The sequence below is a fragment of the Aspergillus caelatus genome, assembly GCF_009193585.1.
Source record: "Aspergillus caelatus strain CBS 763.97 unplaced genomic scaffold BDV27scaffold_18, whole genome shotgun sequence".
Taxonomy (NCBI): Eukaryota; Fungi; Ascomycota; class Eurotiomycetes; order Eurotiales; family Aspergillaceae; genus Aspergillus; species Aspergillus caelatus.
Window position 1 is genome coordinate 38,123 of NW_022475281.1, and position 13,239 is coordinate 51,361.

At 48.9% G+C, this 13,239-nt stretch overlaps 6 protein-coding genes across 6 annotated transcripts; 4 read left to right on the plus strand and 2 right to left on the minus strand.

Annotated features, from left to right (window-relative positions):
- The first annotated feature begins 108 nt into the window (after positions 1-108).
- Positions 109-2,357, plus strand: BDV27DRAFT_121672 (rRNA-processing protein PWP1). The gene is made up of 2 exons (XM_032065420.1): positions 109-555; positions 622-2,357. Exons 1-2 carry the CDS (start codon positions 293-295, stop codon positions 1,970-1,972), a joined length of 1,614 nt encoding a protein of 537 aa, XP_031931871.1. The 5' UTR covers positions 109-292; the 3' UTR covers positions 1,973-2,357.
- Positions 2,358-4,290: 1,933 nt separating this feature from the next.
- Positions 4,291-4,716, minus strand: BDV27DRAFT_29934 (uncharacterized protein). The gene has a single exon (XM_032076259.1). The coding sequence runs from the start codon at positions 4,616-4,618 to the stop codon at positions 4,343-4,345; it is 276 nt and encodes a 91-aa protein (XP_031931872.1). The 5' UTR covers positions 4,619-4,716; the 3' UTR covers positions 4,291-4,342.
- BDV27DRAFT_121679 (uncharacterized protein) lies at positions 4,469-5,942 on the plus strand. Its single transcript, XM_032065421.1, has one exon. The coding sequence runs from the start codon at positions 4,814-4,816 to the stop codon at positions 5,564-5,566; it is 753 nt and encodes a 250-aa protein (XP_031931873.1). The 5' UTR covers positions 4,469-4,813; the 3' UTR covers positions 5,567-5,942.
- A 193-nt stretch (positions 5,943-6,135) lies between these two features.
- BDV27DRAFT_121680 (rDNA-binding RNA polymerase I transcriptional factor) lies at positions 6,136-8,592 on the plus strand. Its single transcript, XM_032065422.1, has one exon. It carries the CDS (start codon positions 6,444-6,446, stop codon positions 8,547-8,549), a length of 2,106 nt encoding a protein of 701 aa, XP_031931874.1. The 5' UTR covers positions 6,136-6,443; the 3' UTR covers positions 8,550-8,592.
- Positions 8,593-10,410: 1,818 nt separating this feature from the next.
- Positions 10,411-11,346, plus strand: BDV27DRAFT_153617 (class I SAM-dependent methyltransferase; the record flags this gene model as incomplete). The annotated part of the gene is made up of 1 exon (XM_032071828.1): positions 10,411-11,346. One exon carries the CDS (start codon positions 10,411-10,413, stop codon positions 11,344-11,346), a length of 936 nt encoding a protein of 311 aa, XP_031931875.1.
- A 51-nt stretch (positions 11,347-11,397) lies between these two features.
- Positions 11,398-13,239, minus strand: BDV27DRAFT_121684 (alpha/beta hydrolase). Its single transcript, XM_032065423.1, has one exon. It carries the CDS (start codon positions 12,584-12,586, stop codon positions 11,573-11,575), a length of 1,014 nt encoding a protein of 337 aa, XP_031931876.1. The 5' UTR covers positions 12,587-13,239; the 3' UTR covers positions 11,398-11,572.

The window sequence follows — 13,239 nt, forward strand, 5'->3', positions numbered from 1 at the left end:
AAGCTACGGATGAAATTCTGCCGGGCGGAAACTGAGGGGCCATCAAGAAAAAAAAAAAAAAAGCAACCGGCGTTGACGATCTATTAAACTATCGCAATCCACAAGACTCTTTTCTTGTGGATAATATTGACACTGGTTTGATCAGGTCAATTTTGATGATACTTTTTGTTTAACGGAATTTAAAAAGAAAAGTTTTGAATATTCTCTCTATTGAATAGATTTGATTGCCTCTTTACGACCTTAAAAGTTTGACGATTTTGGATTCTGTTTTCTTTATAATTGCCTTTTCACGATGTCTTCTATGATTACAACTACCTCCTGGGTGCGACGGGGTGTCGCTGCCCAGATGCCGACTAAGTATGAGATTGATGAAGAGGAGATGAATCGGATTTCGACTCTCGCGAAGATGCAGCTTGAGGATGCTCAGAGTGATCTGAAGGCTGCTCAGGATGGGGACGAGGATGAGGGTGATGATGATGAGGCTATGGAGGAGGATGACAAGAAGGATGTGATGGAGGAGGATCCGGGGAAGAAGACCGAGGCGGCCACTGCTGAGTATGTCTGGATGTTCTTCGGCCATGCGTGGGTTTGATTGGATGGTTCAAGCTGACCTAGCTGTAGTGACGACGACTTGAAGGAATACGATCTCGACCATTACGACAGTGATGAGGTCGACGAGGATGGCGAGAAGACTACCATGTTCGGCAATGTCAAGTCGCTTGCTTACCATCAGCCTAACGAGGAGGATCCGTACCTGGTAATGCCACCGGAGGAGGACGATGAAGAGAGAGAGGAACTGCAGATTCTTCCAACCGATAACTTAGTGCTTGCGGGCAAGGTGGAGGATGAAGTCGCGCATCTCGAGGTCTACGTCTACGAGGACCAGGACGCCAATCTCTACGTGCACCATGACATCATGCTGCCCGCCATTCCTCTCTGCACTGAATGGTTGGACATGCCCGTTGGAAAGACCGCCGAGGGCCGCACTACAGGAAACTTCGTGGCCGTTGGAACGATGGAGCCTGATATCGAGATCTGGGATCTCGATATTGTGGACTGCATGTACCCCAACGCTATCCTCGGCCAGGGTGGTGAAGGTGAAGCCAAGAAGCCAAAGAAGAAGAAGACCAAGGCGAACGACGAGTTCCACGTCGACGCGGTGCTCGCGTTGGCCGCGAACCGGCAACATCGCAACCTCCTTGCCTCTGCCTCGGCCGATCGAACGGTTAAACTTTGGGATCTCAACACCACTAAATGCGCCAAGTCCTACACCCACCACACCGACAAGGTGTGCTCCTTGGACTGGCACCCGAAGGAATCTACCGTCTTGCTGAGTGGCAGCTACGACCGCACTGTGGTGGCCGCGGATATGAGAGCCCCCGACTCCAAGGCCCGGTGGGGTGTAGACACAGACGTCGAGAACGTGCGCTGGGATACACACGATCCCAACTACTTCTACGTGACGACGGATGGCGGTATGGTCTATCGCTACGATGTGCGAAACGTCCCCGCCAACCCTAAGGATTCGAAACCCGTGTGGTCCCTGCAGGCGCACGACGACTCGGTGTCAGCTTTCGACATTAACTCCTCCATCCCGGGCTTCCTGGTCACTGGTAGCACAGACAAGCAGGTCAAACTGTGGAACGTCGAGAACGACAAGCCTAGCATGGTCGTCTCACGCAAGCTGGAAGTGGGCAAAGTTTTCTCGACTACATTCGCCCCCGATCCGGAGGTCAGCTTCCGACTGGCCGTAGCCGGCAGCAAGGGCGTTGTGCAGATCTGGGACACTTCCACCAACGCCGCAGTCCGCCGGGCTTTCGTGTCGCGGATGCCCAGTCTGGAAGGTGAGGTGCAGGAGCGCACAGTCGGTGTGCAGGCGGACCAGAATGAGTCAGATGAAGAAGATGCCGCCCAGGAGGTTGGTGTGGCCGCCGGTGGTGCGGATGGCTGGGAGTCGATGGACGAAGACTGAGGTCCTAGAAACGGGGAAAGATATCCTAAGCAAGGAGCCTATTGTGTGCACATTACGTCAGTGTAGAAAGCTTCTTTGTCCGTTCTGTGTGTATAGTCCTGTTTGCCTTCCGTCTGGCATGCAATGAAAACGTTGATACCCAGTTTGGTTTAAATTGCAACTGAATGGTGATCGAAATTGGGAACGGAGGACATGTCCGTACACGGCAATGATCGACCAGATCCTGGTCGAAAACGGTCCTAGTGTGAAACGGCTCGTCTGGCCAATCAGATCCGCTTTTTAATTTGGAGATACAATTTTCCAGAGTAAAGCCGACAATAAGTTACTTAAGTTAACCCGGGAATTGGCGATGGATGTCACGGTGTCGCTTAGCGATGGGGAGAGGGGACAACGTGATACGAGAGGCATGGAAACAAAGAAAAAATTGATATAATTCACAATATGCAAGTGACAGGTAGAATTACAATATCAGTTATTGCTTTTGTTATTCTCTTTCTTAATGTACTATAGTACTACCAGGATCATCTGCAAATCCCACATGGGAAGAAAAAGCAAGGTTAAAAAAATACTCCCCTCCAAAAAAAAAATTAAATAAATAAATAAAAAAGAGAGAGAAGAAGAGACCAGCCCAACCAAAGTAGCAGTGGGGGCTAACTTGGAATGGTAATTCGTTAATCAGAAGGACCTCCATGGCGGGAGATATATCCGCTCTCATTTGGCCCTTGTGACAATAAAAAGAGTTGTAAACGAAGTCCACAATTTACTGTGTGTATTAAGTTTTACCCACTGGGTGGGGTTGACCCGCGCGCATTGACACCGAAAGTCCATTGTCGGGACCAGATTTTAGATCGGCTCAGGAGTCTCGACACGCTTCTGTGCGACGAATAGGTTCCTCCAAAAACAAAGGAATGAAAGGAAACTGATACTACCTTAAAGTATACAGTTGAAAATATGTTGGATTGATCAATAATATACGACAGGGAAGAAAGTTTACCTATCATACTTCGTAGATCACACACTCCACAGTCATGCACAGCACTAATAGTACTTTGGTTGGCTGGCGATACGCTGAGACACGGCGGCCGCAGAGTTGTTTCATCCCCACTGCTGATGGTACATGGCGCTCCTGAGAGGTCATTCCGTTGCCGTTCCTGACACCAACTCCGGCACCGTCGCTTGACCATTGCAGTGCGATGATGCTTGGGTCGTTATGATTGCTCAGTTTTTTCTTCGTTGGAGAGGTGGAAAAAAATAATTAACCGGGGACATCAGATATTCCTCCCAGGGCGGAGATACCAGGGGTCTTTCGGTCTCATATTGGCATCCAGGACACGGGTCGAAGGAGGATACAAATATTCTCCTCGGAGAGGGATGGTATTCAGAAGGGGGAAAGTAGAGGTTACCTAGTATCGAGTGGTAGTAATGGTTAGGTCATGATTTAATTTAATGGCCATCACTCTGCGTCGTACATGTGCCACGCAGCTGAGAAAGCAGCCCCGGCGCTTCGCATCGTCCATATCTACCGAATGGCAGGTCGCAAGGAACCGCGTGGGATAGTCACATCAAGCGGTCTTGGCCGTCGGAAGACCGGATCATGCAAAGAAGTCTGCCTGAGGTCAGCAGAGATAATCACTTCTCCATTAATAGATACATAGATTGATTGATTTTTGGGGTCTTCCTTACGGGGTACTTCCGTACCGGGGGGAGAGAAAACATACCATCTTTTCTTCGTACTCTGGGTCAACATCGGCATTTGCGGTTTCCCATGGATCACATATAGGTTCTCGAACCTGAAAAAAGACCTGAAATCACGCATGAGAATCCACTAGAATCAGGGCCCCTGGCAGAAAGCGAAAGTTTTCTATTGTTCACCAAGGAACAGACAGTTTGAACCGTAGGAAAGAGTGTGACTGAACCGTGGGAAGAGCGGGAAGTATCGAGACGAACAGATGGTGACTGGATAACCTTGAAGGGGACAAGCAGGTAAAAACTCTAAATGGGGTGTTTCCATCAGCCTGGTGGATCAAAAAGCCTGGAACACACCCATAAGGCATTCGCCTCCGCCCCTACCTTTTTCACCTTCCTTTTCTTCTTCTTCCCCTCTCGTTACATACTTCACTTGACTCTTTTCTCTTCGTTTCTTCGTTTCTTCGTTTCTTGGTCCATTCCTCCCTGGGGGATTCTTTACCGTGGATCAAGTATTTCGCTTCTTATTCTTTCATTCCATCCTCTTGTCCTGGATTCCCTCCTTCTATCCTTGATTTAGTACTTTTTACACTTCCTTATTAAAAACCCCGTGGCGCGTCCTGGTTGTCCGCCCCGATTTAGTACCCAGTACAGAGTGCTGCTGCAATTATTCCACCCCTTGAGTCAACCAATCCACCCACTTGAGACGGACTTCCCACCATCCGATTTTTTTGCTGTGCAAGAAAAAGGAATTTCCGCCTCGACTTTCATTGAATGAATATTCAGAAACTTTGATCTTCGACAAGCAACGGAGACAGAAAAACAAAAAAAAAAAAGAAGAAGAAGAAGAAGAAGAACTTCTTCTATGTCAAAGCGAACCATCCATATCTGATAACGGACATTCCAGTCATTGATTTTCCATTCCTTCTGGTGCCAACCCCGCAATCGTCCACCACACATTCTTTATCGGTACCGCAAACGAACGTTTGACAGGCACTAAAAATAGGAGGACCATTCGATAAGGAAGAGTGACAGTTGACGTGACAATTGATCAAAAATAGCAGCTGCAATACAAATAACCTATATCAACCCGCTCCTTGGCTGAACGCTATTGACTACTATATCGCATCGCTGTAAACTCTCGGAACCACCACCATGTCCTCACTGACCCGAGCATTTACAAAGCGCCACAAGCGCCCCGAGGTATCGGCACCAATGCCCTACCGGGAAGGACAAGTCAAATTCTCCGCTGGAACCATCAATCGGGGAAAGATCTCTGCACCGGTGGAGTTGTTGTCGACCACGAATATGCTCGCCTACAATGCTCCTGATCTTCATTCAGCGGGATCGTCATCTACGTCATCCCTCCAATCTCCTGATGATTCGGAATTGTCTTTTGGGAATCAGAGTTTTGGGTCGCCCATCACAACACCCAGCGACTCCCCCGTGGAGCCCAACCCTCTATCGTCATATTTCCCCAAACGCTCAGCGACTGTGACCAGCTATCCTCGATCCTCTACATCGACCACATCGTCTACAGATGCGCCCTTGGTTCCCAAGCGGGCGCTTTCCCACACAAAACGCTCCCACCAAGAGTTAGCTCGTCAGCGCTCCATCTCTCGGCTATCGCCTCCTCCATTAAATTCCGTGCGCAGCAGTCCTGCAATTCGCCCAGCGCAGGAATACTCCAATCCCGAACCACACCCATTTGGGAAGGAGCTGGAGCAAGTGAATGAGGTTGTGGAAGAGTTTGGTGGCGCTCGTGTGCTCGATGAAGAAGAGCTTGTTTTGCAGAACAAAGGCCTGATGAAGTTTACCGTGGACGAATACCTGGTAGAAATTGAAGATCTTTACGGAAGCATCTTTGACGATCGAATGGGTCCGATTGCTTCCGGACAGTGGCTATGAAACTTCATTGTCATGCAGAAACGGCTCGATGATGTCGACCGGAAGGGGAAAGAACTGGATCTTCTTATCTCTTCATCGTTTGTTATGACCTACTAATATTCGCTCTTTAACGAACTCGTCTGTTATTTTTGTTCTTTTTACCGGCTTTATACCATTGGGAGAGGATCTGTTCCTTGTGTGAATCTTTTTTTCTGCTATCTTGTGGTCTATGTTTCAATTTACATATTGTATTTTCTTGATGGGTTATGTTATGGTACTGAAATCGAAGGAACCGATGATGAGTCTCATCTCTATACCTTTTTGTTTTCCTTTTTTTTAATCGTCGTAGGTTTAGAAACCATGCCTGCAGTCCTAAACCACTTTATCTACAAGTCTACCCCGAGTACTCCGTATGTATGCCATTACTACTCTGTACTAGTACGTAGCGAGTAGTAAGCCATTTCCATATTGCCCAATCAGGCACTGAGTGGTGCACGGTTACGCGCCGGTCACGCGCTGGTCACGGGGATAAGCTCCACTAACGCCCCACAATAAAAATTTCAAGCAGGAGGCTTCTCCGCCTCGGTGTCCCTCGTAAGACCAGCTCTTCCTTTTCATCTGCTTACGTCTAACGCACTGCTTGCTACGATTGTGTGTGTGTTAGATGACAGATGGGGCTGCCTTAGGTCACCATTAACTCCCAGTGCGCCTATCACCTGTAGCATCAACGGAACATTCGAGTTTTGACCACGCTGGCGGTGTCGTGTGCTCTACGTTCATTGTTCTCCAATACTCGGCCTGTGTTATAGCGAGAGTTCTGGGGTCCAATAAATGACGAGCATCGGACAAAATCTCCCTTCCTTCCAGCTGCATATCTGAACATTCCTGCTGACCTATCATGGTCGCCCTCGCCACTCCCTCGCGCAACCCAGCAACGGGACTCAGACAGCCTAGCCGCTCCAAGATGCTAGCGACGTCTTCTCCTGTTCCCATCTTGAAAACCGCTAAGGAGACACCCACGGCTGGTATAAAACATAAAATGGAGGATATGAATCTTTCCCTGTCCCCCTCGTCCTCTGGTTCGTCCGATGGTGAGGGGCTCCCCAGCCCGAGGAAGCGGGCTCGGGTGCAGTTCAAGGATGTTGAGATGGTTTCTTTCGATGAAAGGGTGCAAGGGAACACCGGGGCCCCAGAGAAGAGTGCGGCTGTAGTTCGCGAGGAGGTGCGCCGTGCTATTCAACGGCATATCTCAGGCACCGACAGCGAGGCCTACGACCGCATTAAAGAAATCTTCTCAGTGGATCCCCGGCGTGGGGAAGAGGATAGCATGTTTTCCTACGATGTACCTACACATACGACTTTAAGATATCATCTTCTGGGCCTTCTGTCAAACGTGGCTTCCTTGGATCGCAGCTGCAACGGGCTGGTCAACGCTGTTTTGAACAGTGTATGGCTCGGGCGCGACGAGTCCTACGTTAAGTTGTATATTCGCTTCCTAGGTAATCTTGCGGCCGCTCAGGGAACCTATCTAGGACCGGTGCTCAAAATGCTGGTCACTTACCTAGGCGAGCTTCCTAAGGGCACGGGCAAGCTGCCGGGCTATGCTCCCGTCCTCGTGCCGGAGATCTACACCCGGGTCCACATGGCTCTTCGTCATATAGTGCATTTGATTCCGTCCGGTAGCGGATCATTGTCGCCAGTCTTGTCCATGCAGTTTCCATTTGATACCGATTCTCCAAAGGCCAACATTGCGTACACGCAAAACCTCATCAGAGTAATTGGCTATGCCCCAGAGCTGCAGGCGGACATCCTTGCTCTCCTCACAGAAAAACTCGTCAAGATCGACGTTCAGATTCAGGTGGATATGGACGATCTTGATGATGACGAGGAAGAAGAGGTTCTGCATGCTGTCTCTCCTGGAACCATTGTCTTTAGTGAGGACGATGACGATGACAATGCATCGGTTGCCAGCGATGACTCGATAGACACCGAGTCTCAGCGGATTAAGACGGTCAAAGATAACGTTCTCAAGCTGGATGGCATGATCGATTCTCTGTTTGAATACTACGCGCCGACCTTCACCTCCGGCACCTTGGACGATAAGGAGAATACGCTCGATCTCCTACTTAGCCACTTCCAAAGCATTATCCTTCCGACTTACCGCTCACGCCATTCCCAATTCCTCCTTTTCCACTTCTCTCAGTCGTCCCCTGATCTTGTTGATCGCTTTACCACGGCATGCATCGAAATCGTTTTCAATAAGCTGCAGCCAGCCATCACGCGTCAATCTGCCGCTGCCTACCTTGCCAGTTTTGTTGCCCGGGGCGCACACATCTCTGGTGAGATTGTGCGAGATGTCTTTGGTCTGCTAGGCGGACACCTAAGGGATCTGCGCGACCTCTATGAGCCTTCCTGCCGGGGTCCTGACCTCCGCCGCTACGGCCCCTTCTACTCCACCGCACAGGCCCTACTCTACATCTTCTGCTTCCGCTGGCGGGACCTGACCACTGCCGCAACTGAGGGCGATAGTATCGAGCAAGTAGACGAGCTTGAGATAGAAGACATCACCTTCCCACCAATGGTGAAGGAGGCCCTCCACCAGACCATTTATTCTAAGCTGAACCCGCTTAAAGTGTGCTCGCCCGCCATTGTATCAGAGTTCGCACGAATGTCCCAGCACCTGAATTTGATGTACGTATTCAGCATTCTCGAAACGAACAAGCGAATCCGCATGACATCTTTCCGGAATTTGTCCGCCCTAGCAGACCCGCGATTCAGCTTAGTCGAGCGAGAGACTCGTGCCGGTGATGATCTCGGCTATCAACTCGACGCATACTTCCCATTCGACCCATATCAGCTCCCCCGCAGCCGGCACTGGGTGGAAGCTGACTACATCCACTGGCGCGGTATCCCTGGTGATGACCAGGATGAATCCGATAGTGAGGCTGACGATTTCGAATCGGACGATGGTCTCAGTGACGAAACAGGCACTGATGAGGAGTAAATTCGTTTTCCTTGAAGGAAAACAATTACATTCTTCCCTTCCCTTGCAGTTTTCAATACCCCTTTCTTGAGCGTTTCTTAACGACTCTTTCCAAAAAGAAAAGTTTTTTTTTTTTTTTTTGTTTTTTTATGCTGCTGTTAGCGTGGCGTCTGGAGCGTCATTATGTTATTTCAACTGTTGCTCTTTTTCATTTTCTCCCTAATCTTGCGAGAGATACCTGCCATGCTTTGTTTGATTTGGTCCACCTACTTGGTACGCATGATGATGTGATTGGTGAATGTATGATAATGCATGGTATAGAATGAAATTTCACTCTTGGGAAATATACTACCTGTGCTTCTGTAGCTGCGTAGTACATTCTCCCAATGGATACTGTATATATACAAATATATAACACGACTCTTAAAAGACCAATGTTAATGTTGACACTAATGCACCCCAAAGAGAAAAAGCTTAGTCTGTCTTAACCAGCAACCCTTCGGCACCTCAACTCCAATCACTCTCCCAGAACTCTTCTCATCCACAGAAACAATCTTCTCCACATACCCGGTGCATTTTGTGTTCCAGGTGTGAGTTTCTTCCTCGATGACGGGTATAATTTCACCCGTTAAGGAGCGGTAAACAATGGCTTACGAGGCTCCGTTGTGATGGGGCCTGGTGGTATCATGACTTTTGAAGAGTTTCCTGATGGTGTTTCTGGGTTTTAGGTTTAGGGGATGAATGGCCGTCAGTGTAGTTTTTCACCGTTACTTTTTCGAGGCAGAGTGTGAAATGCAGGAATGAACGTTCGCGAGTGGACGAGTCTAGAATGGGCCAATACCACGGGTTGGCATTGAGAGGATATCCAGGGTTTCTCGGATTGTCAGTAGAAACACGTAGAAGCAGATGATATGAGCTCATGCTAGTATAGACACTGGAAAGCCCTATGACACCATAGCTGGGGTAATCTCACTTATCCAGATGAGGGAACCCTAAGCTTTCTTACATAGACTGTAGAAGGAGAGCTTGGAGACAACTATGTATTCAGCATCTTGTCAGCGAACCATAGAAAGAGAGAATATACAAACTGGAGCTATGCTAAAAGATGCATAGAAGACATCATGAGGCTGTCTTAAAACCTTGAACTTTATCTGGATAGTCTCTGAGTATTGTATAATATCGACAGGTTATAACGTCGGTTTATATACTTCTGTTTGACGTGTACTAAATAGATCACATGGCAATTGTAGAAACATATTCGCTCAACTCGTTAAAGCAACCTATGGCTACTATTGAGCAGCAGATGGGTGGTTTCGAGCGAAGTATGAAGTGACTGATGTTGAATTGGTTTCCGCATTAGGCAATTTCGGAAGATCGGATTCACTGATCATTGCTCGCTTGCTTACTTGGAAACAGACCCATCTCGATAGTCTAGCCCACGCTTCATCCTATCAAATCTGGTCTAAGTACAAGTCGCCGAGAAATAGTGCTCTTGGCAATATACCAATCACAAAGACGATCTAACGGTTGGACCCATGGTTTAGTGGGTTACCATAAAGAACAATATACAAACGGCTCAACGAACAATACATACCGAGTCAGCCGCCCCCCCGGGTCTCCACGACCCATCAATGTGACAAGGAGCTCAAAATGCCGAAACAAAGGGGAAGATGGTTTTTGGGCTCTCTATCCAAGCCAGAATGGCGTTCCACTATCGGAGTAGACAAATTTTGCCCAGGAAAGCTGGCGTCCCATTGGTTTGGTACTTAAGCTCATATCAATGGGGACCTGTGCATATAAGCATAGGTGGAGTACCCAACTTTCTGATTCGACTCTTGCAGTAACTTCGTGTGCACAGAAGCCCTGCATTTACATCTTAACTATGGACGGCGTCAAGCGATATTACAGCTCCCTCGAGACTCGCCTCGGGAATTGGGTCGTCTACGGCGGTCGTGCCCATCTAGGCTACTACTCCCCAGATGTCCGGTGGCCATTCCCGGTGCATCAGGCGCTTATTGCAATGGAAGATCAAGTGTTTCGATCATTGCGTTTGGGCCCGGGTGCTCGAGTCCTCGATGCCGGTTGCGGAGACGGTCAGGTGGCGATTAGTTTCGCGAAGAAGGGACTGCAAGTCCATGCCATCGATGTTCTTCCAGAACACATCCAACAAGCACAACAGAATGTCCGTGAGGCTATTGATAAGGTTGACTGGAACGCCAAGCACAACTCAGACACAGTTACGCCCTTGGATGCATTGACAGTCCAGCAAGGTGACTATCATAATCTTCAAACCTTGGGGAGCGGCTCTCTGGACGGCATCTACACCATCGAGACATTGGTTCATGCGACCGACCTGAATCGCGTCTTATCAGAGTTTTACCGAGTCCTCAAACCCGGAGGCAGAATCGCCCTATACGAATATGACCACTGGAGTGAGGACGATATTCAGCAAACGAACCAATCGAAACAGGTGTCTATGGATAAGGTTCGCTTGCATGGTGCTATCTCAAAGACGGCAAACGGACAATCCCCGTCACCCTCAGAGGACCGAAGCGAACATGTTTGTCCACAGAAAAGCTTGGTTGGGATGCTGAACAAGGCTGGCTTTGAGGATGTTCAGGAGAGCGATATCTCGCAGAATGTAAAACCAATGATTCGGTTTCTCGCTTATATCCTATACGTCCCATCCCTGATGGTGTTGGCCCTGGGCTTGGAAGCGTATTTTATTAATACTGTTGCTATAGTCGCCAACTATCTGCGTGGGTGGAAGTATATTGCGGTGACGGCGCGGAAACCTGCGACGGTATCTGGCCAATGAGGTACTGGTTGAGCTCCCGTCGAATTGTCTTTGCCATCTGTCCAAGTACTTTGTTAATAATTTTGAATGGATTGTCTTCATTGTTCTTGAACGCAGTACTGTACACTATTGAAATCGCATACTCGCTTGACCCAACGCCGTTAATGCACATCTATCAAAATCCAAGAAAAAGAAAAGCGAGGCGGTTGATAGGCCCAAAGGAGCGACATAAACCGCGGTGTAACGTCTACGCATTAAAGATGGCTTTCATGTCGGCACAAGCGTCGCGATAGAGGATATCTACTTGTTCCTGATCCCGCCACGGGTTCGGGGACTTATCCCAGGCATGTGGGACTTTCTCAATCATCATGGCGCGGACATGCTTGTTAATATCTTGTAAGCGACGCACGAATCGTTGACCTTCGTTAAGGAGCATGTCCCATTCACAAATGTAGAAAAATATGTCATGGGGAAGAGCATCGGCGAGAAGGGCATCCGCGGCCCGAACAGGAGATGCATACGGCGATCGGCGTTCCGCTAGATCCGGCAAATATGCCTCATCGAAGAGGTTGGTGAAGAACTCCGGGAGGGTCTTATCGGGCATAATGCTCGCGGCCCGCCGATGCTCACGGGACTCTTCGAAATCCAAGATGGGATACCAGCAAAAGAGGGCAACGATGTTGACGTCGCTGGCGGACGCATCGACAAGCTGTTCGGTGGACTCCGCACGATCCAGCCATGGATCGCGGGATTCCTGACACATTAGACTGCGGAGGCGTAAAGGTACCGTGACCGCCAGATTGCCGCCAGCGGAAAACCCACTGAGGGCAATGCGTGAGACGTCTAGTCCAAGTTCAATGGCATGGGCGGAGAGATACTGGATCGCTCGCACCCCGTCATCTACAGCGGCAGGAAACGGATGTTCGGGGGCTCGACGGTATCCGACGCTGACCATGACGGCGCCAACTTCCGCCAGGACAGACTGGGCCCAGCGACTATCGTCGGTCGGACATCCTAGGGTGAACCCACCACCATGAAAATTAACCACTACTGGAAATCTGCGACCTTCTTTAATATCCCGAAAGTAATCAGGCGGACAGTAGAAGTACAAATCAATTCGTGACGACCCGGCCGGGATAGATCGTACGAAGGTGCGACGAGGAGGTCGTGGGAATGAAATATGGTGGATGAACATGCCAATGCGCATTAGAAACCGCCAAAAGACGGCCTGCACGAGAAGCCACCATCGTGACGACGCCATGACTAACAATCTGACCCTTGTTGAAGGGGCGAACACGGTCAATTAAGTTTTTTTTTTTTTTTTGGGAGGAAGTTGGAGGATCGGAAGAGAAGGCGAGTTATTAAGATCAGAAATGAGACGATCACAATTCACGGAATACGAAGAGCCGGAAGGATCACAAGAGGAAGGGAAAAATCAAAAAAGAAAAGGTGGAATCTCGTGGGAGGCAAATCGGGAAAGCCAAAGAACATGGAGACTGACTGAGTCGAATAGTAATCAATGTATGAATGGATGGATCTGGAACTAAGAAAAAGCCAAGCCGGGAATGGGGACATCAGAATGTATGTATGTCTGTCTGTCTGTCTGTCTGTATGTATGTATGCTTGTTGACTGTACGTATATGTATGTATACTCTTTAGTACTAGTACTAGTAGTACCTAAGTAGGAGGAGGAGGTAATTGGCACCAGGGGTCACAGAACGGATAGAGGCAATAGGAAACAGGGAAACTATGGGAATTGTCTCATAATCCGATCATTCTAGACACTAACCCCTCGAAACTTGGCTTGGTACTAGTAGAAAAGGTCCCCATTTATAAGGAATTTGGGAAAGATTCCGAGGCACTCAGCCGATGACATCACGGTTTGTTCCGGGACCCTGACAAGGTGAAAAAAGC

What these genes read in the sequence shown, in the direction of transcription:
- BDV27DRAFT_121672 (XM_032065420.1), top strand. Translation starts at nt 293, where the DNA reads ATGTCTTCTATGATTACAACTACCTCCTGGGTGCGACGGGGTGTCGCT. An exon ending in ACCGAGGCGGCCACTGCTGA is followed by an intron (nt 556 to 621) that starts GTATGTCTGGAT and finishes ACCTAGCTGTAG; the next exon opens with TGACGACGACTTGAAGGAAT.
- BDV27DRAFT_29934 (XM_032076259.1), bottom strand. Translation starts at nt 4,618, where the DNA reads ATGTGTGGTGGACGATTGCGGGGTTGGCACCAGAAGGAATGGAAAATC.
- BDV27DRAFT_121679 (XM_032065421.1), top strand. Translation starts at nt 4,814, where the DNA reads ATGTCCTCACTGACCCGAGCATTTACAAAGCGCCACAAGCGCCCCGAG.
- BDV27DRAFT_121680 (XM_032065422.1), top strand. Translation starts at nt 6,444, where the DNA reads ATGGTCGCCCTCGCCACTCCCTCGCGCAACCCAGCAACGGGACTCAGA.
- BDV27DRAFT_121684 (XM_032065423.1), bottom strand. Translation starts at nt 12,586, where the DNA reads ATGGCGTCGTCACGATGGTGGCTTCTCGTGCAGGCCGTCTTTTGGCGG.